The sequence below is a fragment of the Eucyclogobius newberryi genome, unplaced genomic scaffold (assembly GCF_026437365.1).
Source record: "Eucyclogobius newberryi isolate DKJ021-1_F unplaced genomic scaffold, fEucNew1.0.hap1 SCAF_8, whole genome shotgun sequence".
In the NCBI taxonomy this organism is placed as follows: Eukaryota; Metazoa; Chordata; class Actinopteri; order Gobiiformes; family Gobiidae; genus Eucyclogobius; species Eucyclogobius newberryi.
This window is the reverse complement of record NW_027316500.1, coordinates 35,928,618-35,955,047: the sequence shown is the minus strand read 5'-3', so window position 1 is coordinate 35,955,047 and position 26,430 is coordinate 35,928,618. Positions and strand designations below refer to the sequence as shown.

Here is a 26,430-nt window from a genome sequence, read left to right as displayed (position 1 = left end):
ACCAGGACTAAACCAGGACTAAACCAGGACTAAACCAGGACTAAAGCAGGACTAAACCAGGTCTAAACCAGGACTAAACCAGGACTAAACCAGGTCTAAACCAGGACTAAACCAGGTCTAAACCAGGTCTAAACCAGGTCTAAACCAGGACTAAACCAGGACTAAACCAGGTCTAAAGCAGGACTAAACCAGGTCTAAACCAGGTCTAAACCAGGTCTAAACCAGGACTAAACCAGGACTAAACCAGGTCTAAAGCAGGTCTAAACCAGGTCTAAACCAGGACTAAACCAGGTCTAAACCAGGTCTAAACCAGGTCTAAAGCAGGACTAAACCAGGTCTAAACCAGGACTAAACCAGGTCTAAACCAGGACTAAACCAGGACTAAACCAGGTATAAAGCAGGACTAAACCAGGACTAAACCAGGTCTAAAGCAGGACTAAACCAGGTCTAAAGCAGGACTAAACCAGGTCTAAACCAGGACTAAACCAGGACTAAACCAGGACTAAAGCAGGACTAAAGCAGGACTAAACCAGGTCTAAACCAGGACTAAACCAGGACTAAACCAGGACTAAACCAGGACTAAACCAGGACTAAAGCAGGACTAAACCAGGTCTAAACCAGGTCTAAACCAGGACTAAACCAGGACTAAACCAGGACTAAACCAGGTCTAAACCAGGTCTAAACCAGGTCTAAACCAGGACTAAACCAGGTCTAAACCAGGTCTAAACCAGGTCTAAACCAGGTCTAAACCAGGACTAAACCAGGTCTAAACCAGGTCTAAACCAGGTCTAAACCAGGACTAAACCAGGTCTAAACCAGGACTAAACCAGGACTAAACCAGGTCTAAACCAGGTCTAAACCATGACTAAACCTAGGACTAAACCAGGTCTAAACCAGGTCTAAACCAGGACTAAACCAGGTCTAAACCAGGACTAAACCAGGACTAAACACGGACTAAACCAGGGCTAAACCAGGACTAAAGCAGGTCTAAACCAGGTCTAAACCAGGACTAAACCAGGACTAAACCAGGACTAAACCAGGACTAAAGCAGGTCTAAACCAGGTCTAAACCAGGACTAAACCAGGTCTAAACCAGGACTAAACCAGGACTAAAGCAGGTCTAAACCAGGTCTAAACCAGGACTAAACCAGGACTAAACCAGGACTAAACCAGGTCTAAACCAGGACTAAACCAGGACTAAACCAGGTCTAAACCAGGACTAAACCAGGTCTAAACCAGGACTAAACCAGGACTAAACCAGGACTAAAGCAGGACTAAACCAGGACTAAAGCAGGTCTAAACCAGGACTAAACCAGGACTAAAGCAGGACTAAAGCAGGACTAAAGCAGGTCTAAACCAGGTCTAAACCAGGTCTAAACCAGGACTAAACCAGGTCTAAACCAGGTCTAAACCAGGTCTAAACCAGGACTAAACCAGGTCTAAACCAGGACTAAACCAGGTCTAAACCAGGACTAAACCAGGACTAAACCAGGACTAAACCAGGTCTAAACCAGGACTAAACCAGGACTAAACCAGGACTAAACCAGGTCTAAACCAGGTCTAAACCAGGTCTAAACCAGGACTAAACCAGGTCTAAACCAGGACTAAACCAGGACTAAACCAGGACTAAACCAGGTCTAAACCAGGACTAAACCAGGTCTAAACCAGGACTAAACCAGGACTAAACCAGGTCTAAACCAGGACTAAACCACGTCTAAACCAGGACTAAACCAGGTCTAAACCAGGTCTAAACCAGGTCTAAACCAGGTCTAAACCAGGACTAAACCAGGTCTAAACCAGGACTAAACCAGGTCTAAACCAGGACTAAACCAGGACTAAACCAGGACTAAACCAGGTCTAAACCAGGACTAGACCAGGTCTAAACCAGGTCTAAACCAGGACTAAACCAGGTCTAAAGCAGGACTAAACCAGGTCTAAACCAGGACTAAACCAGGACTAAACCAGGACTAAACCAGATCTAAACCAGGACTAAACCAGGACTAAAGCAGGTCTAAACCAGGACTAAACCAGGTCTAAACCAGGACTAAACCAGGACTAAACCAGGTCTAAAGCAGGACTAAACCAGGTCTAAACCAGGTCTAAACCAGGTCTAAACCAGGACTAAACCAGGTCTAAACCAGGTCTAAACCAGGTCTAAACCAGGACTAAACCAGGTCTAAACCAGGACTAAACCAGGACTAAACCAGGTCTAAACCAGGACTAGACCAGGTCTAAACCAGGTCTAAACCAGGACTAAACCAGGTCTAAACCAGGACTAAACCAGGTCTAAACCAGGACTAAACCAGGTCTAAACCAGGTCTAAACCAGGACTAAACCAGGACTAAACCAGGACTAAACCAGGTCTAAACCAGGACTAGACCAGGTCTAGACCAGGACTAGACCAGGTCTAAACCAGGTCTAAACCAGGTCTAAACCAGGTCTAAACCAGGTCTAAACCAGGACTAAACCAGGTCTAAACCAGGACTAAACCAGGTCTAAACCAGGTCTAAACCAGGACTAAACCAGGTCTAAACCAGGTCTAAACCAGGTCTAAACCAGGACTAAACCAGGACTAAACCAGGACTAAACCAGGTCTAAACCAGGACTAAACCAGGTCTAAACCAGGACTAAACCAGGACTAAACCAGGACTAAACCAGGTCTAAACCAGGACTAAACCAGGACTAGACCAGGACTAAACCAGGTCTAAACCAGGACTAAACCAGGTCTAAACCAGGTCTAAACCAGGACTAAACCAGGACTAAAGCAGGACTAAAGCAGGACTAAACCAGGTCTAAACCAGGTCTAAACCAGGACTAAAGCAGGACTAAACCAGGTCTAAACCAGGACTAAACCAGGTCTAAACCAGGTCTAAACCAGGACTAAACCAGGACTAAACCAGGACTAAAGCAGGACTAAACCAGGTCTAAACCAGGACTAAACCAGGACTAAACCAGGTCTAAACCAGGACTAAACCAGGACTAAACCAGGTCTAAACCAGGTCTAAACCAGGTCTAAACCAGGACTAAACCAGGACTAAACCAGGTCTAAAGCAGGACTAAACCAGGTCTAAACCAGGTCTAAACCAGGTCTAAACCAGGACTAAACCAGGACTAAACCAGGTCTAAAGCAGGTCTAAACCAGGTCTAAACCAGGACTAAACCAGGTCTAAACCAGGTCTAAACCAGGTCTAAAGCAGGACTAAACCAGGTCTAAACCAGGACTAAACCAGGTCTAAACCAGGACTAAACCAGGACTAAACCAGGTATAAAGCAGGACTAAACCAGGACTAAACCAGGTCTAAACCAGGACTAAACCAGGTCTAAAGCAGGACTAAACCAGGTCTAAAGCAGGACTAAACCAGGTCTAAACCAGGACTAAACCAGGACTAAACCAGGACTAAAGCAGGACTAAAGCAGGACTAAACCAGGTCTAAACCAGGACTAAACCAGGACTAAACCAGGACTAAACCAGGACTAAACCAGGACTAAAGCAGGACTAAACCAGGTCTAAACCAGGTCTAAACCAGGACTAAACCAGGACTAAACCAGGACTAAACCAGGTCTAAACCAGGTCTAAACCAGGTCTAAACCAGGACTAAACCAGGTCTAAACCAGGTCTAAACCAGGTCTAAACCAGGTCTAAACCAGGACTAAACCAGGTCTAAACCAGGTCTAAACCAGGTCTAAACCAGGACTAAACCAGGTCTAAACCAGGACTAAACCAGGACTAAACCAGGTCTAAACCAGGTCTAAACCAGGACTAAACCTAGGACTAAACCAGGTCTAAACCAGGTCTAAACCAGGACTAAACCAGGTCTAAACCAGGACTAAACCAGGACTAAACACGGACTAAACCAGGGCTAAACCAGGACTAAAGCAGGTCTAAACCAGGTCTAAACCAGGACTAAACCAGGACTAAACCAGGACTAAACCAGGACTAAAGCAGGTCTAAACCAGGTCTAAACCAGGACTAAACCAGGTCTAAACCAGGACTAAACCAGGACTAAAGCAGGTCTAAACCAGGTCTAAACCAGGACTAAACCAGGACTAAACCAGGACTAAACCAGGTCTAAACCAGGACTAAACCAGGACTAAACCAGGTCTAAACCAGGACTAAACCAGGTCTAAACCAGGACTAAACCAGGACTAAACCAGGACTAAAGCAGGACTAAACCAGGACTAAAGCAGGTCTAAACCAGGACTAAACCAGGACTAAAGCAGGACTAAAGCAGGACTAAAGCAGGTCTAAACCAGGTCTAAACCAGGACTAAACCAGGTCTAAACCAGGACTAAAGCAGGACTAAAGCAGGACTAAACCAGGTCTAAACCAGGACTAAACCAGGACTAAACCAGGTCTAAACCAGGACTAAACCAGGTCTAAACCAGGACTAAAGCAGGTCTAAACCAGGTCTAAAGCAGGACTAAACCAGGTCTAAACCAGGACTAAACCAGGTCTAAACCAGGACTAAACCAGGACTAAACCAGGTCTAAAGCAGGACTAAACCAGGACTAAACCAGGTCTAAACCAGGACTAAACCAGGTCTAAACCAGGACTAAACCAGGACTAAACCAGGACTAAAGCAGGACTAAAGCAGGACTAAACCAGGACTAAACCAGGTCTAAACCAGGACTAAACCAGGACTAAACCAGGACTAAACCAGGACTAAAGCAGGACTAAACCAGGTCTAAACCAGGACTAAAGCAGGTCTAAACCAGGACTAAACCAGGACTAAACCAGGTCTAAACCAGGTCTAAACCAGGTCTAAACCAGGACTAAACCAGGTCTAAACCAGGACTAAACCTAGGACTAAACCAGGTCTAAACCAGGTCTAAACCAGGACTAAACCAGGTCTAAACCAGGACTAAACCAGGACTAAACCAGGTCTAAACCAGGTCTAAACCAGGTCTAAACCAGGTCTAAACCAGGTCTAAACCAGGACTAAACCAGGTCTAAACCAGGACTAAACCAGGACTAAACCAGGTCTAAACCAGGACTAAACCAGGTCTAAACCAGGTCTAAACCAGGACTAAACCTAGGACTAAACCAGGTCTAAACCAGGTCTAAACCAGGTCTAAACCAGGTCTAAACCAGGACTAAACCAGGTCTAAACCAGGACTAAACCAGGACTAAACCAGGTCTAAACCAGGTCTAAACCAGGTCTAAACCAGGTCTAAACCATGACTAAACCAGGACTAAAGCAGGTCTAAACCAGGTCTAAACCAGGACTAAACCAGGTCTAAACCAGAACTAAACCAGGACTAAACCAGGTCTAAACCAGGACTAAACCAGGACTAAACCAGGTCTAAACCAGGTCTAGGACTGAGGTGGGCGAGGACCACCTACAATCCAGGTCCCGCCCCTTCCCTCAGACCCTGATTGGCCCTGATTGGCCCTGATTGGCCCTGAATGGCACTGATTGGCCCTGATTGGCCCTGATTGGCCCTGATTGGCCCTGAATGGCCCTGAATGGCCCTGATTGGCAGATGGAGGAGGCACACGTCGCTCGGCTCAGGGCAGAGTTTGATGGCTGTGACTCCACAAGTTCTGGGTTTTTGGGCCGAGACGAGCTGACGACGCTGACTCAGCGCCTGCACCTGCAGGAGCACCTGCCGCACCTGCAGGAGCGTCTGCTGGGGCCCCGGGGGGACCGACAGGTGAGACGCACACACCTCACACACACGAGAGAGAAGGATTCAACCTAAAGAGAATATTTATGTGTTTTACTGATGAAAATCACAAATATTTTATTATTTTTAGACATTTTCATTTAATATTGTTTCTGTTCTAAAAGGTTTTTGTGAGTTTTAGACAAACACATCCTCCTACATGTGTTTGTGTGTTCAGGTCAACTTTGAGCAGTTTAAAGACGGTTTTGTGGCCGTTTTGTCGAGATCTTTGGACTTCAGCACCTCAGAGGACGACAGCAGCTACTTAGAACCAGGTACTGTCCTGATCCTGGTTTAGTCCTGGTTTAGTCCTGGTTTAGTCCTGGTTTAGTCCTGGTTCAGTCCTGGTTTAGTCCTGGTTTAGACCTGGTTTAGTCCTGGTTTAGTCCTAGTTTAGTCCTGGTTTAGTCCTGGTTTAGTCCTGGTTTAGACCTGGTTTAGACCTGGTTTAGTCCTGGTTCAGTCCTGGTTTAGTCCTAGTTTAGTCCTGGTTTAGTCCTGGTTTAGTCCTGGTTTAGTCCTGGTTTAGTCCTAGTTTAGTCCTGGTTTAGTCCTGGTTTAGTCCTGGTTTAGACCTGGTTCATTTCTGGTTCATTTCTGGTTCATTTCTGGTTCATTTCTGGTCTCTTTGCAGTGGTCCCGGTCTCTGAGGTGAATCCAAAGTTTGTTAAAGGTTCCAAACGTTACGGACGACGCTCTCGACCAGAGAGGCTGGACTTAGAACCGGACTCCGACCAGGACCAGGACCAGGACCAGGACCAGGACCAGGACCAGGACCAGGACCAGGACCAGGACCAGGACCAGGACCAGGGCCAGGACCAGGACCAGGACCAGGACCAGGACCAGGACCAGGACCAGGACCAGGACCAGGACCAGGACCAGGACCAGGACCAGGGCCGGTCTACAGAAGGATTCCGTGGGGCCAAACTGCAGAGGGCCATGTCTCTGGAGAGTGTGGAGGTCGGTGCCAGAGCAGTCTGTGTCTGTACTTATGTCACCCTCCGACCCTTGACCTCACCCTCCGACCCTTGACCAAAGTTAAACCTTAAATATGTTTATGTTCTCTGTGTGTCAGATGCCCTCCCCAAGTGTGTCAGGGCGGAAACTCAGGAAGTGGTTTAAGAGGAATGTGAATCCAAAGTTCTGCACATTCTGGACCTAGTTTAGACCTGGTTTAGACCTGGCTTAGACCTGGTTTAGACCTGGTTTAGACCTGGTTCAGACCTGGTTTAGACCTGGTTTAGACCTGGTTCAGACCTGGTTTAGACCTGGTTTAGACCTGGTTCAGACCTGGTTTAGACCTGGTTTAGACCTGGTTTAGACCTGGTTTAGACCTGGTTTAGACCTGGTTTAGACCTGGTTTAGACCTGGTTCAGACCTGGTTTAGACCTGGTTTAGACCTGGTTCAGACCTGGTTTAGACCTGGTTTAGACCTGGTTTAGACCTGGTTCAGACCTGGTTTAGACCTGGCTTAGACCTGGTTCAGACCTGGTTTAGACCTGGTTTAGACCTGGTTCAGACCTGGTTTAGACCTGGTTTAGACCTGGTTTAGACCTGGTTCAGACCTGGTTCAGACCTGGTTTAGACCTGGTTTAGACCTGGTTTAGACCTGGTTCAGACCTGGTTTAGACCTGGTTTAGACCTGGTTTAGACCTGGTTTCAGGACATGTGAGGTCCAGAGTCACATGAGCAGATTTATTGAATTCCTCTGAGGCTCCAAACTTCAGAGGAATCTGAGCTCAGTCTGGACTCACACTTTTCTGAGGTCCTGTGAGGTCTAGTGAGGTCTTGTGAGGTCCTGTGAGGTCTTGTGAGGTCCTGTGAGGTCTTGTGAGGTCCTGTGAGGTCTAGTGAGGTCCTGTGAGGTCCTGTGAGGTCTAGTGAGGTCCTGTGAGGTCTAGTGAGGTCTAGTGAGGTCTAGTGAGGTCCTGTGAGGTCCTGTGAGGTCCTGTGAGGTCTTGTGAGGTCCTGTGAGGTCTAGTGAGGTCTAGTGAGGTCCTGTGAGGTCCTGTGAGGTCCTGTGAGGTCTTGTGAGGTCCTGTGAGGTCCTGTGAGGTCTAGTGAGGTCTAGTGAGGTCTTGTGAGGTCCTGTGAGGTCTAGTGAGGTCTAGTGAGGTCTTGTGAGGTCCTGTGAGGTCTTGTGAGGTCCTGTGAGGTCCTGTGAGGTCTAGTGAGGTCCTGTGAGGTCTAGTGAGGTCCTGTGAGGTCTTGTGAGGTCCTGTGAGGTCTAGTGAGGTCCTGTGAGGTCTTGTGAGGTCCTGTGAGGTCTTGTGAGGTCCTGTGAGGTCCTGTGAGGTCTAGTGAGGTCCTGTGAGGTCCTGTGAGGTCTAGTGAGGTCCTGTGAGGTCCTGTGAGGTCTAGTGAGGTCCTGTGAGGTCTAGTGAGGTCCTGTGAGGTCTAGTGAGGTCCTGTGAGGTCCTGTGAGGTCTAGTGAGGTCTAGTGAGGTCTAGTGAGGTCCTGTGAGGTCTAGTGAGGTCCTGTGAGGTCTAGTGAGGTCCTGTGAGGTCCTGTGAGGTCTAGTGAGGTCCTGTGAGGTCCTGTGAGGTCTAGTGAGGTCCTGTGAGGTCTAGTGAGGTCCTGTGAGGTCTTGTGAGGTCCTGTGAGGTCCTGTGAGGTCCTGTGAGGTCTAGTGAGGTCCTGTGAGGTCTTGTGAGGTCCTGTGAGGTCTAGTGAGGTCCTGTGAGGTCTTGTGAGGTCCTGTGAGGTCTTGTGAGGTCCTGTGAGGTCTAGTGAGGTCTTGTGAGTCTAGTAAGGTCAGGAGTAACTGTGATGTTTCTGGGTCAGAGGTCAGAGGGGGAGGAGCCTGCTCCGCGCTCAGAGGAACCTCCAGGTGAGTGACTCTGAGGAGAAGAACCGTGTGGTCCTCAACACAAACACGTGTTGTTGGTTTTCAGAGCAGCAGCAGCAGGAGGAGGCGCTGGAGGGAGCACTCGGGTCAAAGGTGAGTCTGACCTCTGACCCTGAGAGTTCACCTGAGGATTCTGAGTTTAAACCAGTGAGAAGAGAACGTGTTTGTCCTCAGGAGCCGTGCTGGAGGTGCAAGAACCTGGACCAGGACTTTCAGGGCAGAGTTCATCTCAGAGACGTCCACAAGGTCTTCTGCTCTGGACCTGTGTGTGTCTCCACCCCACTGAGACCTGCACCGGTGAGGCTGCTTTAGTCCCGGTTTAGACCTGGTTTAGTCCTGGTTTAGTCCTGGTTTAGACCTGGTTTTAGTCCTGGTTTAGTCCTGGTTTGGACATGGTTTAGACCTGGTTTGGACATGGTTTAGTCCTGGTTTAGTCCTGGTTTAGTCCCGGTTTAGACCTGGTTTGGACATGGTTTAGACCTGGTTTAGTCCTGGTTTGGACCTGGTTTAGTCCTGGTTTGGACCTGGTTTAGACCTGGTTTAGTCCTGGTTTACTCCTGGTTTGGACCTGGTTTAGACCTGGTTTAGACCTGGTTTAGACCTGGTTTAGACCTGGTTTAGTCCTGGTTTAGTCCTGGTTTCGACCTGGTTTAGACCTGGTTTAGTCCTGGTTTAGACCTGGTTTAGACCTGGTTTAGACCTGGTTTAGTCCTGGTTTAGTCCTGGTTTAGACCTGGTTTAGACCTGGTTTAGACCTGGTTTAGACCTGGTTTAGACCTGGTTTAGTCCTGGTTTAGTCCTGGTTTAGACCTGGTTTAGACCTGGTTTAGACCTGGTTTTAGTCCTGGTTTAGTCCTGGTTTGGACATGGTTTAGTCCTGGTTTAGTCCTGGTTTAGACCTGGTTTGGACATGGTTTAGTCCTGGTTTAGTCCTGGTTTAGTCCTTGTTTAGTCCCGGTTTAGTCCTGGTTTAGTCCTGGTTTGGACCTGGTTTGGACCTGGTTTAGACCTGGTTTAGACCTGGTTTAGACCTGGTTTAGACCTGGTTTAGTCCTGGTTTAGTCCTGGTTTAGACCTGGTTTAGACCTGGTTTAGACCTGGTTTAGACCTGGTTTAGACCTGGTTTAGTCCTGGTTTGGACCTGGTTTAGACCTGGTTTAGTCCTGGTTTGGACCTGGTTTAGACCTGGTTTAGACCTGGTTTAGACCTGGTTTAGTCCTGGTTTAGTCCTGGTTTAGTCCTGGTTTGGACCTGGTTTAGACCTGGTTTAGTCCTGGTTTGGACCTGGTTTAGACCTGGTTTAGACCTGGTTTAGACCTGGTTTAGTCCTGGTTAAGTCCTGGTTTAGTCCTGGTTTAGACCTGGTTTAGTCCTGGTTTAGTCCTGGTTTAGACCTGGTTTAGACCTGGTTTAGACCTGGTTTAGTCCTGGTTAAGTCCTGGTTTAGTCCTGGTTTAGACCTGGTTTAGTCCTGGTTTAGTCCTGGTTTGGACATGGTTTAGTCCTGGTTTAGTCCTGGTTTAGACCTGGTTTGGACATGGTTTAGTCCTGGTTTGGACCTGGTTTAGACCTGGTTTAGACCTGGTTTAGACCTGGTTTAGTCCTGGTTTAGTCCTGGTTTAGACCTGGTTTAGACCTGGTTTAGTCCTGGTTTAGTCCTGGTTTAGACCTGGTTTAGACCTGGTTTAGACCTGGTTTTAGTCCTGGTTTAGTCCTGGTTTGGACATGGTTTAGTCCTGGTTTAGTCCTGGTTTAGACCTGGTTTGGACATGGTTTAGTCCTGGTTTAGTCCTGGTTTAGTCCTTGTTTAGTCCCGGTTTAGACCTGGTTTAGACCTGGTTTAGTCCTGGTTTGGACCTGGTTTGGACCTGGTTTAGACCTGGTTTAGACCTGGTTTAGACCTGGTTTAGACCTGGTTTAGTCCTGGTTTAGTCCTGGTTTAGACCTGGTTTAGACCTGGTTTAGACCTGGTTTAGACCTGGTTTAGACCTGGTTTAGTCCTGGTTTGGACCTGGTTTAGACCTGGTTTAGTCCTGGTTTGGACCTGGTTTAGACCTGGTTTAGACCTGGTTTAGACCTGGTTTAGTCCTGGTTTAGTCCTGGTTTAGTCCTGGTTTGGACCTGGTTTAGACCTGGTTTAGTCCTGGTTTGGACCTGGTTTAGACCTGGTTTAGACCTGGTTTAGACCTGGTTTAGTCCTGGTTTGGACCTGGTTTAGACCTGGTTTAGACCTGGTTTAGACCTGGTTTAGTCCTGGTTAAGTCCTGGTTTAGTCCTGGTTTAGACCTGTTTTTTTTGCCAGGTTGTGTGTGGGCGGGGCCTCATGCTGATTTGTGGGCGGGGCCTCATGCTGATTTGTGGGCGGGGCCTCATGCTGATTTGTGGGCGGGGCCTCATGCTGATTTGTGGGCGGGGCCTCATGCTGATTTGTGGGCGGGGCCTCATGCTGATTTGTGGGCGGGGCCTCATGCTGATTTGTGGGCGGGGCCGCGCAGGTGTGAGTCTCTGTTGAAATGTCTCTGATCTCAGGCTTTGGTCTCGTCACATGTCGACATAATCCTGCTCCGAGGGCCCCGGGGCCCTCACAGGTAGTACTAGTACACAGTCAGTACTTTTACACAGTCAGTACTTTATACAGTACTTGTGTCTTCTGCAGGTGTCCTCAGATGTCTCGTTCCTCTGCACCTCAGCGTCTCCTGTGTCCTCGGCGTTGCACAGAGAGCGCTCGTTCCACTTCATGTCTTCGTCTTCGCTCACGGTGGGACTCCGACTGCTCAGTGTCCTCGACGACGGGGACGGAACGGCCCGTCCAGACCATGTCCTGTCCCTGTGGAGAGACGAGGGCCTCCAAGACAGCCCGAGCGTCCTCCAGGTGAGACCAGACTGCAGTGGACAGTGTGTGGCAGATTTTGGACGTTCTCCTCAGTGTTGGGCGTTCTCCTCAGTGTTAGACGTTCTCCTCAGTGTTGGACGTTCTCCTCAGTGTTAGACGTTCTCCTCAGTGTTGGACGTTCTCCTCAGTGTTGGGCGTTCTCCTCAGTGTTGGGCGTTCTCCTCAGTGTTGGACGTTCTCCTCAGTGTTGGACGTTCTCCTCAGTGTTGGGCGTTCTCCTCAGTGTTGGGCGTTCTCCTCAGTGTTGGGCGTTCTCCTCAGTGTTGGGCGTTCTCCTCAGTGTTGGACGTTCTCCTCAGTTTTGGGCGTTCTCCTCAGTGTTGGGCGTTCTCCTCAGTGTTGGGCGTTCTCCTCAGTGTTGGACGTTCTCCTCAGTGTTGGACGTTCTCCTCAGTGTTGGACGTTCTCCTCAGTGTTGGGCGTTCTCCTCAGTGTTGGGCGTTCTCCTCAGTGTTGGACGTTCTCCTCAGTTTTGGGCGTTCTCCTCAGTGTTGGACGTTCTCCTCAGTTTTGGGCGTTCTCCTCAGTGTTGGGCGTTCTCCTCAGTGTTGGACGTTCTCCTCAGTTTTGGACGTTCTCCTCAGTGTTGGGCGTTCTCCTCAGTGTTGGGCGTTCTCCTCAGTGTTGGACGTTCTCCTCAGTGTTGGACGTTCTCCTCAGTGTTGGGCGTTCTCCTCAGTGTTGGGCGTTCTCCTCAGTGTTGGACGTTCTCCTCAGTTTTGGGTGTTCTCCTCAGTGTTGGGCGTTCTCCTCAGTGTTGGGCGTTCTCCTCAGTGTTGGACGTTCTCCTCAGTGTTGGACGTTCTCCTCAGTGTTGGGCGTTCTCCTCAGTGTTAGACGTTCTCCTCAGTGTTGGACGTTCTCCTCAGTGTTGGACGTTCTCCTCAGTGTTGGGCGTTCTCCTCAGTGTTGGACGTTCTCCTCAGTGTTGGACGTTCTCCTCAGTGTTGGACGTTCTCCTCAGTGTTGGGCGTTCTCCTCAGTGTTGGGCGTTCTCCTCAGTGTTGGGCGTTCTCCTCAGTTTTGGGCGTTCTCCTCAGTGTTGGGCGTTCTCCTCAGTGTTGGACGTTCTCCTCAGTTTTGGGCGTTCTCCTCAGTGTTGGGCGTTCTCCTCAGTGTTGGACGTTCTCCTCAATGTTGGGCGTTCTCCTCAGTGTTGGACGTTCTCCTCAGTGTTGGGCGTTCTCCTCAGTGTTGGACGTTCTCCTCAGTGTTGGGCGTTCTCCTCAGTGTTGGACGTTCTCCTCAGTGTTGGGCGTTCTCCTCAGTGTTGGGCGTTCTCCTCAGTGTTGGACGTTCTCCTCAGTGTTGGACGTTCTCCTCAGTGTTGGGCGTTCTCCTCAGTGTTGGGCGTTCTCCTCAGTGTTGGGCGTTCTCCTCAGTGTTGGGCGTTCTCCTCAGTGTTGGGCGTTCTTCTCAGGGTTGGACGTTCTCCTCAGGGTTGGACGTTCTCCTCAGTGTTGGGCGTTCTCCTCAGTGTTGGAAGTTCTCCTCAGTGTTGTGCGTTCTCAGTGTTGGGCGTTCTCCTCAGTGTTGGACGTTCTCCTCAGTGTTGGGCGTTCTCCTCAGTGTTGGACGTTCTCCTCAGTGTTGGACGTTCTCCTCAGTGTTGGACGTTCTCCTCAGTGTTGGACGTTCTCCTCAGTGTTGGGCGTTCTCCTCAGTGTTGGGCGTTCTCCTCAGAGTTGGGCGTTCTCCTCAGGGTTGGACGTTCTCCTCAGGGTTGGACGTTCTCCTCAGTGTTGGGCGTTCTCCTCAGTGGTGGACGTTCTCCTCAGTAGTGGGCGTTCTCCTCAGTGTTGGGCGTTCTCCTCAGTGTTGGGCGTTCTCCTCAGTGTTGGACGTTCTCCTCAGTGTTGGGCGTTCTCCTCAGTGTTGGACGTTCTCCTCATTGTTGGACGTTCTCAGTGTTGGACGTTCTCCTCAGTGTTGGACGTTCTCCTCAGTGTTGGGCGTTCTCCTCAGTGTTGGGCGTTCTCCTCAGTGTTGGGCGTTCTCCTCAGTGTTGGGCGTTCTCCTCAGTGTTGGACGTTCTCCTCAGTGTTGGGCGTTCTCCTCAGTGTTGGACGTTCTCCTCAGTGTTGGGCGTTCTCCTCAGAGTTGGGCGTTCTCCTCAGTGTTGGACGTTCTCCTCAGGGTTGGACGTTCTCCTCAGGGTTGGACGTTCTCCTCAGTGTTGGGCGTTCTCCTCAGTGTTGGACGTTCTCCTCAGTGTTGTGCGTTCTCAGTGTTGGGCGTTCTCCTCAGTGTTGGACGTTCTCCTCAGTGTTGGGCGTTCTCCTCAGTGTTGGACGTTCTCCTCAGTGTTGGACGTTCTCCTCAGTGTTGGGCGTTCTCCTCAGTGTTGGGCGTTCTCCTCAGTAGTGGGCGTTCTCCTCAGTGTTGGGCGTTCTCCTCAGTGTTGGGCGTTCTCCTCAGTGTTGGGCGTTCTCCTCAGTGTTGGACGTTCTCCTCAGTGTTGGGCGTTCTCCTCAGTGTTGGGCGTTCTCCTCAGTGTTGGACGTTCTCCTCAGTGTTGGGCGTTCTCCTCAGTGTTGGACGTTCTCCTCAGTGTTGGGCGTTCTCCTCAGTGTTGGACGTTCTCCTCAGTGTTGGACGTTCTCCTCAGTGTTGGACGTTCTCCTCAGTGTTGGACGTTCTCCTCAGTGTTGGGCGTTCTCCTCAGTGTTGGGCGTTCTCCTCAGTGTTGGGCGTTCTCCTCAGTGTTGGACGTTCTCCTCAGTGTTGGACGTTCTCCTCAGTGTTGGACGTTCTCCTCAGTGTTGGGCGTTCTCCTCAGTGTTGGACGTTCTCCTCAGTGTTGGACGTTCTCCTCAGTGTTGGGCGTTCTCCTCAGGGTTGGACGTTCTCCTCAGTGTTGGGCGTTCTCCTCAGTGTTGGGCGTTCTCCTCAGTAGTGGGCGTTCTCCTCAGTGTTGGGCGTTCTCCTCAGTGTTGGACGTTCTCCTCAGTGTTGGACGTTCTCCTCAGTGTTGGGCGTTCTCCTCAGTGTTGGGCGTTCTCCTCAGGTTCTCCTCAGTGTTGGACGTTCTCCTCAGTGTTGGGCGTTCTCCTCAGTGTTGGACGTTCTCCTCAGTGTTGGACGTTCTCCTCAGTGTTGGACGTTCTCCTCAGTGTTGGGCGTTCTCCTCAGTGTTGGGCGTTCTCCTCAGGTTCTCCTCAGTGTTGGGCGTTCTCCTCAGTGTTGGACGTTCTCCTCAGTGTTGGACGTTCTCCTCAGTGTTGGGCGTTCTCCTCAGTGTTGGGCGTTCTCCTCAGAGTTGGACGTTCTCCTCAGTGTTGGACGTTCTCCTCAGTGTTGGGCGTTCTCCTCAGTGTTGGGCGTTCTCCTCAGTGTTGGGCGTTCTCCTCAGTGTTGGACGTTCTCCTCAGTGTTGGACGGTCTCCTCAGTGTTGGACGTTCTCCTCAGTGTTGGACGTTCTCCTCAGTGTTGGACGTTCTCCTCAGTGTTGGGCGTTCTCCTCAGTGTTGGACGTTCTCCTCAGTGTTGGGCGTTCTCCTCAGTGTTGGGCGTTCTCCTCAGTGTTGGACGTTCTCCTCAGTGTTGGACGTTCTCCTCAGTGTTGGACGTTCTCCTCAGTGTTGGACGTTCTCCTCAGTGTTGGACGTTCTCCTCAGTGTTGGACGTTCTCCTCAGTGTTGGGCGTTCTCCTCAGTGTTGGACGTTCTCCTCAGTGTTGGACGTTCTCCTCAGTGTTGGGCGTTCTCCTCAGGGTTGGACGTTCTCAGTGTTGGGCGTTCTCCTCAGTGTTGGGCGTTCTCCTCAGTAGTGGGCGTTCTCCTCAGTGTTGGGCGTTCTCCTCAGTGTTGGGCGTTCTCCTCAGTAGTGGGCGTTCTCCTCAGTGTTAGGCGTTCTCCTCAGTGTTGGACGTTCTCCTCAGTGTTAGGCGTTCTCCTCAGTGTTGGACGTTCTCCTCAGTGTTGGGCGTTCTCCTCAGTGTTGGGCGTTCTCCTCAGTGTTGGACGTTCTCCTCAGTGTTGGGCGTTCTCCTCAGTGTTGGGCGTTCTCCTCGGTGTTGGGCGTTCTCCTCAGTGTTGGACGTTCTCCTCAGTGTTGGGCGTTCTCCTCAGTGTTGGGCGTTCTCCTCAGTGTTGGGCGTTCTCCTCAGTAGTGGGCGTTCTCCTCAGTGTTGGGCGTTCTCCTCAGTGTTGGACGTTCTCCTCAGTGTTGGGCGTTCTCCTCAGTGTTGGGCGTTCTCCTCAGTGTCTCTTCTCGTTGCAGATGTTGGACTTCTCTCTGGACGAGCCGCTCTCTCTCTCTGATCTCACTCTTGCTCTGGACAATGAGCTCCTGGTCAGTGGACACAGTGTCCACCAGGCGGCGCTCATCTGCTACAGGACAGAACTCCAGCACCTGCAGTGAGTGTGACCCTCTGTGACCTCTGTGACCCTCTGTGACCTCTGTGACCTGTGTCACCCTCTGTGACCCTCTGTGACCTCTGTGACCCTCTGTGACCTCTGTGACCTGTGTCACCCTCTGTGACCCTCTGTGACCTGTGTCACCCTCTGTGACCCTCTGTGACCTCTGTGACCTGTGTCACCCTCTGTGACCCTCTGTGACCTGTGTCACCCTCTGTGACCCTCTGTGACCTCTGTGACCTGTGTCACCATCTGTGACCCTCTGTGACCCTCTGTGACCTCTGTGACCTGTGTCACCCTCTGTGACCCTCTGTGACCTCTGTGACCTGTGTCACCATCTGTGACCCTCTGTGACCTCTGTGACCTGTGTCACCCTCTGTGACCTCTGTGACCCTCTGTGACCTCTGTGACCCCAGATTTATGCATTCTCTTTCTCAAATGTATATCTCTTTTGGTCATTTCTCTGTTGCATCCTCTCCCTCTGTTGCCTCCTCTCCCTCTGTTGCCTCCTCTCCCTCTGTTGCATCCTCTCCCTCTGTTGCCTCCTCTCCCTCTGTTGCATCCTCTCCCTCTGTTGCATCCTCCTGTTGCCTCCTCTCCCTCTGTTGCATCCTCTCCCTCTGTTGCATCCTCTCCCTCTGTTGCCTCCTCTCCCTCTGTTGCATCCTCTCCCTCTGTTGCATCCTCTCCCTCTGTTGCATCCTCTCCCTCTGTTGCATCCTCTCCCTCTGTTGCCTCCTCTCCCTCTGTTGCATCCTCTCCCTCTGTTGCCTCCTCTCCCTCTGTTGCATCCTCTCCCTCTGTTGCCTCCTCTCCCTCTGTTGCATCCTCTCCCTCTGTTGCATCCTCTCCCTCTGTTGCCTCCTCTTTCTCTGTTGCATCCTCTCCCTCTGTTGCCTCCTCTCCCTCTGTTGCATCCTCTCCCTCTGTTGCATCCTCTCCCTCTGTTGCCTCCTCTCCCTCTGTTGCATCCTCTCCCTCTGTTGCATCCTCTCCCTCTGTTGCATCCTCTCCCTCTGTTGCCTCCTCTCCCTCTGTTGCATCCTCTCCCTCTGTTGCCTCCTCTCCCTCTGTTGCATCCTCTCCCTCTGTTGCATCCTCTCCCTCTGTTGCCTCCTCTCCCTCTGTTGCATCCTCTCCCTCTGTTGCCTCCTCTCCCTCTGTTGCCTCCTGTTGCATCCTCTCCCTCTGTTGCATCCTCTCCCTCTGTTGCATCCTCTCCCTCTGTTGCCTCCTCTCCCTCTGTTGCATCCTCTCCCTCTGTTGCCTCCTCTCCCTCTGTTGCATCCTCTCCCTCTGTTGCCTCCTCTCCCTCTGTTGCATCCTCTCCCTCTGTTGCCTCCTCTCCCTCTGTTGCATCCTCTCCCTCTGTTGCCTCCTCTCCCTCTGTTGCATCCTCTCCCTCTGTTGCATCCTCTCCCTCTGTTGCATCCTCTCCCTCTGTTGCCTCCTCTCCCTCTGTTGCATCCTCTCCCTCTGTTGCCTCCTCTCCCTCTGTTGCCTCCTCTCCCTCTGTTGCCTCCTCTCCCTCTGTTGCCTCCTCTCCCTCTGTTGCATCCTCTCCCTCTGTTGCCTCCTCTCCCTCTGTTGCATCCTCTCCCTCTGTTGCATCCTCTCCCTCTGTTGCCTCCTCTCCCTCTGTTGCATCCTCTCCCTCTGTTGCCTCCTCTCCCTCTGTTGCCTCCTCTCCCTCTGTTGCCTCCTCTCCCTCTGTTGCATCCTCTCCCTCTGTTGCCTCCTCTCCCTCTGTTGCCTCCTCTCCCTCTGTTGCATCCTCTCCCTCTGTTGCATCCTCTCCCTCTGTTGCCTCCTCTCCCTCTGTTGCCTCCTCTCCCTCTGTTGCATCCTCTCCCTCTGTTGCCTCCTCTCCCTCTGTTGCCTCCTCTCCCTCTGTTGCATCCTCTCCCTCTGTTGCCTCCTCTCCCTCTGTTGCCTCCTCTCCCTCTGTTGCCTCCTCTCCCTCTGTTGCCTCCTCTCCCTCTGTTGCCTCCTCTCCCTCTGTTGCCTCCTCTCCCTCTGTTACCTCCTCTCCCTCTGTTGCATCCTCTCCCTCTGTTGCATCCTCTCCCTCTGTTGCCTCCTCTCCCTCTGTTGCATCCTCTCCCTCTGTTGCATCCTCTCCCTCTGTTGCCTCCTCTCCCTCTGTTGCATCCTCTCCCTCTGTTGCATCCTCTCCCTCTGTTGCCTCCTCTCCCTCTGTTGCCTCCTCTCCCTCTGTTGCATCCTCTCCCTCTGTTGCATCCTCTCCCTCTGTTGCCTCCTCTCCCTCTGTTGCATCCTCTCCCTCTGTTGCCTCCTCTCCCTCTGTTGCATCCTCTCCCTCTGTTGCCTCCTCTCCCTCTGTTGCCTCCTCTCCCTCTGTTGCATCCTCTCCCTCTGTTGCATCCTCTCCCTCTGTTGCATCCTCTCCCTCTGTTGCCTCCTCTCCCTCTGTTGCCTCCTCTCCCTCTGTTGCCTCCTCTCCCTCTGTTGCCTCCTCTCCCTCTGTTGCATCCTCTCCCTCTGTTGTATCCTCTCCCTCTGTTGCATCCTCTCCCTCTGTTGCCTCCTCTCCCTCTGTTGCATCCTCTCCCTCTGTTGCATCCTCTCCCTCTGTTGCCTCCTCTCCCTCTGTTGCATCCTCTCCCTCTGTTGCATCATCTCCCTCTGTTGCATCCTCTCCCTCTGTTGCATCCTCTCCCTCTGTTGCCTCCTCTCCCTCTGTTGCATCCTCTCCCTCTGTTGCCTCCTCTCCCTCTGTTGCATCCTCTCCCTCTGTTGCCTCCTCTCCCTCTGTTGCATCCTCTCCCTCTGTTGCCTCCTCTCCCTCTGTTGCCTCCTCTCCCTCTGTTGCATCCTCTCCCTCTGTTGCCTCCTCTCCCTCTGTTGCCTCCTCTCCCTCTGTTGCATCCTCTCCCTCTGTTGCCTCCTCTCCCTCTGTTGCATCCTCTCCCTCTGTTGCATCCTCTCCCTCTGTTGCCTCCTCTCCCTCTGTTGCCTCCTCTCCCTCTGTTGCCTCCTCTCCCTCTGTTGCATCCTCTCCCTCTGTTGCATCCTCTCCCTCTGTTGCATCCTCTCCCTCTGTTGCCTCCTCTCCCTCTGTTGCATCCTCTCCCTCTGTTGCCTCCTCTCCCTCTGTTGCCTCCTCTCCCTCTGTTGCATCCTCTCCCTCTGTTGCCTCCTCTCCCTCTGTTGCCTCCTCTCCCTCTGTTGCATCCTCTCCCTCTGTTGCATCCTCTCCCTCTGTTGCCTCCTCTCCCTCTGTTGCATCCTCTCCCTCTGTTGCCTCCTCTCCCTCTGTTGCATCCTCTCCCTCTGTTGCCTCCTCTCCCTCTGTTGCATCCTCTCCCTCTGTTGCCTCCTCTCCCTCTGTTGCATCCTCTCCCTCTGTTGCCTCCTCTCCCTCTGTTGCCTCCTCTCCCTCTGTTGCCTCCTCTCCCTCTGTTACCTCCTCTCCCTCTGTTGCATCCTCTCCCTCTGTTGCATCCTCTCCCTCTGTTGCCTCCTCTCCCTCTGTTGCATCCTCTCCCTCTGTTGCATCCTCTCCCTCTGTTGCCTCCTCTCCCTCTGTTGCATCCTCTCCCTCTGTTGCATCCTCTCCCTCTGTTGCCTCCTCTCCCTCTGTTGCCTCCTCTCCCTCTGTTGCATCCTCTCCCTCTGTTGCATCCTCTCCCTCTGTTGCCTCCTCTCCCTCTGTTGCATCCTCTCCCTCTGTTGCCTCCTCTCCCTCTGTTGCATCCTCTCCCTCTGTTGCCTCCTCTCCCTCTGTTGCCTCCTCTCCCTCTGTTGCATCCTCTCCCTCTGTTGCATCCTCTCCCTCTGTTGCATCCTCTCCCTCTGTTGCCTCCTCTCCCTCTGTTGCCTCCTCTCCCTCTGTTGCCTCCTCTCCCTCTGTTGCCTCCTCTCCCTCTGTTGCATCCTCTCCCTCTGTTGCATCCTCTCCCTCTGTTGCCTCCTCTCCCTCTGTTGCATCCTCTCCCTCTGTTGCATCCTCTCCCTCTGTTGCCTCCTCTCCCTCTGTTGCATCCTCTCCCTCTGTTGCATCATCTCCCTCTGTTGCATTCTCTCCCTCTGTTGCATCCTCTCCCTCTGTTGCCTCCTCTCCCTCTGTTGCATCCTCTCCCTCTGTTGCCTCCTCTCCCTCTGTTGCATCCTCTCCCTCTGTTGCCTCCTCTCCCTCTGTTGCATCCTCTCCCTCTGTTGCCTCCTCTCCCTCTGTTGCATCCTCTCCCTCTGTTGCCTCCTCTCCCTCTGTTGCCTCCTCTCCCTCTGTTGCATCCTCTCCCTCTGTTGCATCCTCTCCCTCTGTTGCCTCCTCTCCCTCTGTTGCATCCTCTCCCTCTGTTGCATCCTCTCCCTCTGTTGCCTCCTCTCCCTCTGTTGCCTCCTCTCCCTCTGTTGCCTCCTCTCCCTCTGTTGCATCCTCTCCCTCTGTTGCATCCTCTCCCTCTGTTGCCTCCTCTCCCTCTGTTGCATCCTCTCCCTCTGTTGCCTCCTCTCCCTCTGTTGCATCCTCTCCCTCTGTTGCCTCCTCTCCCTCTGTTGCCTCCTCTCCCTCTGTTGCATCCTCTCCCTCTGTTGCATCCTCTCCCTCTGTTGCATCCTCTCCCTCTGTTGCCTCCTCTCCCTCTGTTGCCTCCTCTCCCTCTGTTGCCTCCTCTCCCTCTGTTGCATCCTCTCCCTCTGTTGCATCCTCTCCCTCTGTTGCCTCCTCTCCCTCTGTTGCATCCTCTCCCTCTGTTGCAGGACACTGGTAGAACAAAGCTGTGGTGAGAGGGACAAAGCCAAGTCAGATCTGGATCAGGTCGAGCTCCGAAACCTGAAGCTGCTGCAAGAAGTGGACGACCGACAGAATCAAGAAGAGACGAGCGCTCAGGACAGGATCAGGTACTGTCTCTGTCTCTGTCTCGTTCACGTTGTCTCTCAGACAGGTGGAGTTGTCCTGCAGGGGACGTCTCTCTGCTCCTGTCTCTGTCTCTGTCTCGTTCACGTTGTCTCTCAGACAGGTGGAGTTGTCCTGCAGGGGACGTCTCTCTGCTCCTGTCTCTGTCTCTGTCTCGTTCACGTTGTCTCTCAGACAGGTGGAGTTGTCCTGCAGGGGACGTCTCTCTGCTCCTGTCTCTGTCTCGTTCACGTTGTCTCTCAGACAGGTGGAGTTGTCCTGCAGGGGACGTCTCTCTGCTCCTGTCTCTGTCTCGTTCACGTTGTCTCTCAGACAGGTGGAGTTGTCCTGCAGGGGACGTCTCTCTGCTCCTGTCTCTGTCTCTGTCTCGTTCACGTTGTCTCTCAGACAGGTGGAGTTGTCCTGCAGGGGACGTCTCTCTGCTCCTGTCTCTGTCTCTGTCTCGTTCACGTTGTCTCTCAGACAGGTGGAGTTGTCCTGCAGGGGACGTCTCTCTGCTCCTGTCTCTGTCTCTGTCTCGTTCACGTTGTCTCTCAGACAGGTGGAGTTGTCCTGCAGGGGACGTCTCTCTGCTCCTGTCTCTGTCTCTGTCTCGTTCACGTTGTCTCTCAGACAGGTGGAGTTGTCCTGCAGGGGACGTCTCTCTGCTCCTGTCTCTGTCTCTGTCTCGTTCACGTTGTCTCTCAGACAGGTGGAGTTGTCCTGCAGGGGACGTCTCTCTGCTCCTGTCTCTGTCTCTGTCTCGTTCACGTTGTCTCTCAGACAGGTGGAGTTGTCCTGCAGGGGACGTCTCTCTGCTCTGCGCTCTCAGATGGAGCAGGAGGCGGAGTCTATGTTGCAGCAGATAGAGCGGGAGAAGAGCGTCCTCCAGAGGACGGTGGTGGAGCTGACGTCTCGAGAGGACGACCTGCAGGGGGAGCTGTGCGCGCTCAGACAGGTGCGGCAGGGTTTGACAGGAGCTGAAATAATGTCATTAAAAGTCTCACATTAATATTGTCAACAATCCATTTTATCATCTGCTGAATGTCCTTCTCGTCTCTTTGACCCTGTCCTCACTCTGTGCTCACTCTGTCCTCACCTTGTCCTCACCCTGTCCTCTGTCCTCACCCTGTCCTCTGTCCTCACCCTGTCCTCACCCTGTCCTCACCATGTCCTCACCATGTCCTCACTCTGTCCTCACTCTGTCCTCACCCTGTCCTCACTCTGTGCTCACTCTGTCCTCACCTTGTCCTCACCCTGTCCTCTGTCCTCACCCTGTCCTCACCCTGTCCTCACCCTGTCCTCTGTCCTCACCCTGTCCTCACTCTGTCCTCACCTTGTCCTCACCCTGTCCTCACCCTGTCCTCTGTCCTCACCCTGTCCTCATCCTGTCCTCACCCTGTCCTCACCATGTCCTCACTCTGTCCTCACCCTGTCCTCTGTCCTCACCCTGTCCTCTGTCCTCACCCTGACCTCTGTCCTCACCCTGTCCTCACCCTGTCCTCTGTCCTCACCCTGTCCTCACCCTGTCCTCTGTCCTCACCCTGTCCTCACCCTGTCCTCTGTCCTCACCCTGTCCTCTGTCCTCACTCTGTCCTCACTCTGTGCTCACTCTGTCCTCACCTTGTCCTCACCCTGTCCTCTGTCCTCACCCTGTCCTCACCCTGTCCTCTGTCCTCACCCTGTCCTCACCCTGTCCTCTGTCCTCACCCTGTCCTCTGTCCTCACCCTGTCCTCACCATGTCCTCACCATGTCCTCACTCTGTCCATACTCTGTCCTCACTCTGTGCTCACTCTGTCCTCACCTTGTCCTCACCCTGTCCTCTGTCCTCACCCTGTCCTCACCCTGTCCTCTGTCCTCACCCTGTCCTCACCCTGTCCTCTGTCCTCACCCTGTCCTCTGTCCTCACCCTGTCCTCACCATGTCCTCACCATGTCCTCACTCTGTCCTCACTCTGTCCTCACTCTGTGCTCACTCTGTCCTCACCTTGTCCTCACCCTGTCCTCACTCTGTCCTCACCTTGTCCTCACCCTGTCCTCATCCTGTCCTCACCCTGTCCTCTGTCCTCACCCTGTCCTCATCCTGTCCTCTGGCCTCACCCTGTCCTCATCCTGTCCTCTGTCCTCACCATGTCCTCACTCTGTCCTCACCATGTCCTCACCCTGTCCTCACTCTGTCCTCGCCCTGTCCTCACCATGTCCTCACCATGTCCTCTGTCCTCACCCTGTCCTCTGTCCTCACCCTGTCCTCACCCTGTCCTCTGTCCTCACTCTGTCCTCACCTTGTCCTCACCCTGTCCTCACCCTGTCCCCTGTCCTCACCCTGTCCTCTGTCCTCACCCTGTCCTCACCCTGTCCTCACCCTGACCTCTGTCCTCACCCTGTCCTCACCCTGTCCTCTGTCCTCACCCTGTCCTCACCCTGTCTTCACCCTGTCCTCACCCTGTCCTCACCCTGTCCTCACCCTGTCCTCTGTCCTCACCCTGTCCTCACCCTGTCCTCACCCTGTCCTCACCCTGTCCTCTGTCCTCACCCTGTCCTCACCCTGTCTTCACCCTGTCCTCACCCTGTCCTCACCCTGTCCTCACCCTGTCCTCACCCTGTCCTCTGTCCTCACCCTGTCCTCATCCTGTCCTCACCCTGTCCTCATCCTGTCCTCAACCTGTCCTCACCCTGTCCTCTGTCCTCACCCTGTCCTCACCCTGTCCTCACCCTGTCCTCTGTCCTCACCCTGTCCTCACCCTGTCCTCATCCTGTCCTCACCCTGTCCTCTGTCCTCACCCTGTCCTCACCCTGTCCTCACCCTGTCCTCACCCTGTCCTCATCCTGTCCTCACCCTGTCCTCTGTCCTCACCCTGTCCTCACCCTGTCCTCATCCTGTCCTCTGTCCTCACCCTGTCCTCACCCTGTCTTCACCCTGTCCTCACCCTGTCCTCACCCTGTCCTCACCCTGTCTTCACCCTGTCCTCACCCTGTCTTCACCCTGTCTTCACCCTGTCCTCACCCTGTCCTCACCCTGTCCTCACCCTGTCCTCATCCTGTCCTCAACCTGTCCTCACCCTGTCCTCTGTCCTCACCCTGTCCTCACCCTGTCCTCTGTCCTCACCCTGTCCTCACCCTGTCCTCTGTCCTCACCCTGTCCTCTGTCCTCACCCTGTCCTCACCATGTCCTCACCATGTCCTCACTCTGTCCTCACTCTGTGCTCACTCTGTCCTCACCCTGTCCTCACTCTGTCCTCACCTTGTCCTCACCCTGTCCTCATCCTGTCCTCACCCTGTCCTCTGTCCTCACCCTGTCCTCATCCTGTCCTCTGGCCTCACCCTGTCCTCATCCTGTCCTCTGTCCTCACCATGTCCTCACTCTGTCCTCACCATGTCCTCACTATGTCCTCACCCTGTCCTCACTCTGTCCTCGCCCTGTCCTCACCATGTCCTCACCCTGTCCTCTGTCCTCACTCTGTCCTCACTCTGTGCTCACTCTGTCCTCACCTTGTCCTCACCCTGTCCTCACCCTGTCCCCTGTCCTCACCCTGTCCTCTGTCCTCACCCTGTCCTCACCCTGTCCTCACCCTGACCTCTGTCCTCACCCTGTCCTCACCCTGTCCTCTGTCCTCACCCTGTCCTCACCCTGTCTTCACCCTGTCCTCACCCTGTCCTCACCCTGTCCTCACCCTGTCCTCACCCTGTCCTCTGTCCTCACCCTGTCCTCACCCTGTCCTCACCCTGTCCTCACCCTGTCCTCTGTCCTCACCCTGTCCTCACCCTGTCTTCACCCTGTCCTCACCCTGTCCTCACCCTGTCCTCACCCTGTCCTCACCCTGTCCTCTGTCCTCACCCTGTCCTCATCCTGTCCTCACCCTGTCCTCATCCTGTCCTCAACCTGTCCTCACCCTGTCCTCTGTCCTCACCCTGTCCTCACCCTGTCCTCACCCTGTCCTCTGTCCTCACCCTGTCCTCACCCTGTCCTCATCCTGTCCTCACCCTGTCCTCTGTCCTCACCCTGTCCTCACCCTGTCCTCACCCTGTCCTCATCCTGTCCTCACCCTGTCCTCTGTCCTCACCCTGTCCTCACCCTGTCCTCATCCTGTCCTCTGTCCTCACCCTGTCCTCACCCTGTCTTCACCCTGTCTTCACCCTGTCCTCACCCTGTCCTCACCCTGTCCTCACCCTGTCTTCACCCTGTCCTCACCCTGTCTTCACCCTGTCCTCACCCTGTCCTCACCCTGTCCTCACCCTGTCCTCACCCTGTCCTCACCCTGTCTTCACCCTGTCTTCACCCTGTCCTCACCCTGTCTTCACCCTGTCCTCACCCTGTCTTCACCATGTCCTCATCCTGTCCTCTGTCCTCTCCTGAACCTTCAGCTCCAGGTCTCACAGGTGCAGTTCCTTCTGCCTCCACCAGGTGGAGCTCCTCAATAAGAGTCTGTTGCTGATTAACTTTAAATAAATGATAATTATGACAAAAACTATGACTTAAAATCACACATTTCTGTCTAAAACAACAAATAAAAGAAGAGGATTTTTTTTAATTTCTTTGTTCAATTATAAAACTAAATGAATGAAATGTTTGACCTTATGTTTTATTATTGTAGAAAAAGATTCAGTTGTAATGATGTTTTTGAATCGTCACATTGTTGTTGTTTTCTTTTATGTCTTAAATTATTTACACGTTTTTGGACATTTTAAATAGTCAAAGACGTATTTATTTCGTGTTCGTGTTTGTGGTTCGCGGATCGCGATCGTGTTTGTTTGTGTGGTTTCAGGAGAACTTTGCCCTGGACCAGGAGGTTTCTGGTCTGAGACTCCGACTGAGCCAGTCTCAGCTCAATGTGAACAAACTGCACCAGGAGCTGGAGCGCCTCCTGCTGGACAAGGTCTGCACTGCACCTCACATGCCCCTCCCCCTGTGTGTCACATGCCCCTCCCCCTGTGTGTCACATGCCCCTCCCCCTGTGTGTCACATGCCCCTCCCCCTGTGTGTCACATGCCCCTCCCCCTGTGTGTCACATGCCCCTCCCCCTGTGTGTCACATGCCCCTCCCCCTGTGTGTCACATGCCCCTCCCCCTGTGTGTCACATGCCCCTCCCCCTGTGTGTCAGTCACTTTTCTATTAAAAAAGATGGGAAAATTACAATTGTTGTATTTTTTACAGTATATATATATTTATATATATTTACAGTATATATATATTTTTACAGTATATATATATATTTACAGTATATATATATTTACAGTATATATATATTTACAGTATATATATATTTACAGTATATATATATATTTACAGTATATATATATTTACAGTATATATACACACTAAGGGTATTAGTATATTGTAGATAAAAACAGTTTTTGTGTGAGAGCTTTTGCCTTTAGTGGATAAATCGAGGCTCAGAGTTCTGACCAAGTCCTGACCAGGTCCTGACCAGGTCCGGCTCAGATCCGGTTGAGCTCCTGCAGGTCTCGTCTCGTCTCCGGTGTCGTGTTTCTCATCAATGTTTCAGGAGCTTCTTCCTCTCTCTCTTCACTCTGACTCCTGTCCTCAAACCTCCTCTGTCCTCAAACCTCCTCTGTCCTCAAACCTCCTCTGTCCTCAAACCTCCTCTGTCCTCAAACCTCCTCTGTCCTCAAACCTCCTCTGTCCTCAGAACCTCCTCTGTCCTCAAACCTCCTCTGTCCTCAGAACCTCCTCTGTCCTCAAACCTCCTCTGTCCTCAGAACCTCCTCTGTCCTCATCGCTGTTCTTGTCTCTGATTGGCCGTCGGGTCTTCATTCAGAGGCTCTGGACCAATCAAACGATGT

The 26,430-nt window shown here is 52.6% G+C and overlaps 1 protein-coding gene across 1 annotated transcript in view; it reads left to right on the top strand.

Annotated features, from left to right (window-relative positions):
• The first annotated feature begins 5,376 nt into the window (after positions 1-5,376).
• Positions 5,377-26,430, top strand: part of LOC140350834 (ninein-like protein) — a 23,037-nt gene continuing 1,983 nt past the window's right edge. Inside the window, exons 1-9 of the mRNA XM_072436351.1 lie at positions 5,377-5,654; positions 5,845-5,941; positions 8,562-8,608; positions 11,172-11,387; positions 15,631-15,767; positions 20,493-20,633; positions 21,412-21,596; positions 25,221-25,234; positions 25,392-25,502. Coding sequence (XP_072292452.1) covers positions 5,457-5,654; positions 5,845-5,941; positions 8,562-8,608; positions 11,172-11,387; positions 15,631-15,767; positions 20,493-20,633; positions 21,412-21,596; positions 25,221-25,234; positions 25,392-25,502 — 1,146 coding nt within the window. The 5' untranslated portion in view covers positions 5,377-5,456. The remainder of the gene's footprint in view (positions 5,655-5,844; positions 5,942-8,561; positions 8,609-11,171; positions 11,388-15,630; positions 15,768-20,492; positions 20,634-21,411; positions 21,597-25,220; positions 25,235-25,391; positions 25,503-26,430) is intronic.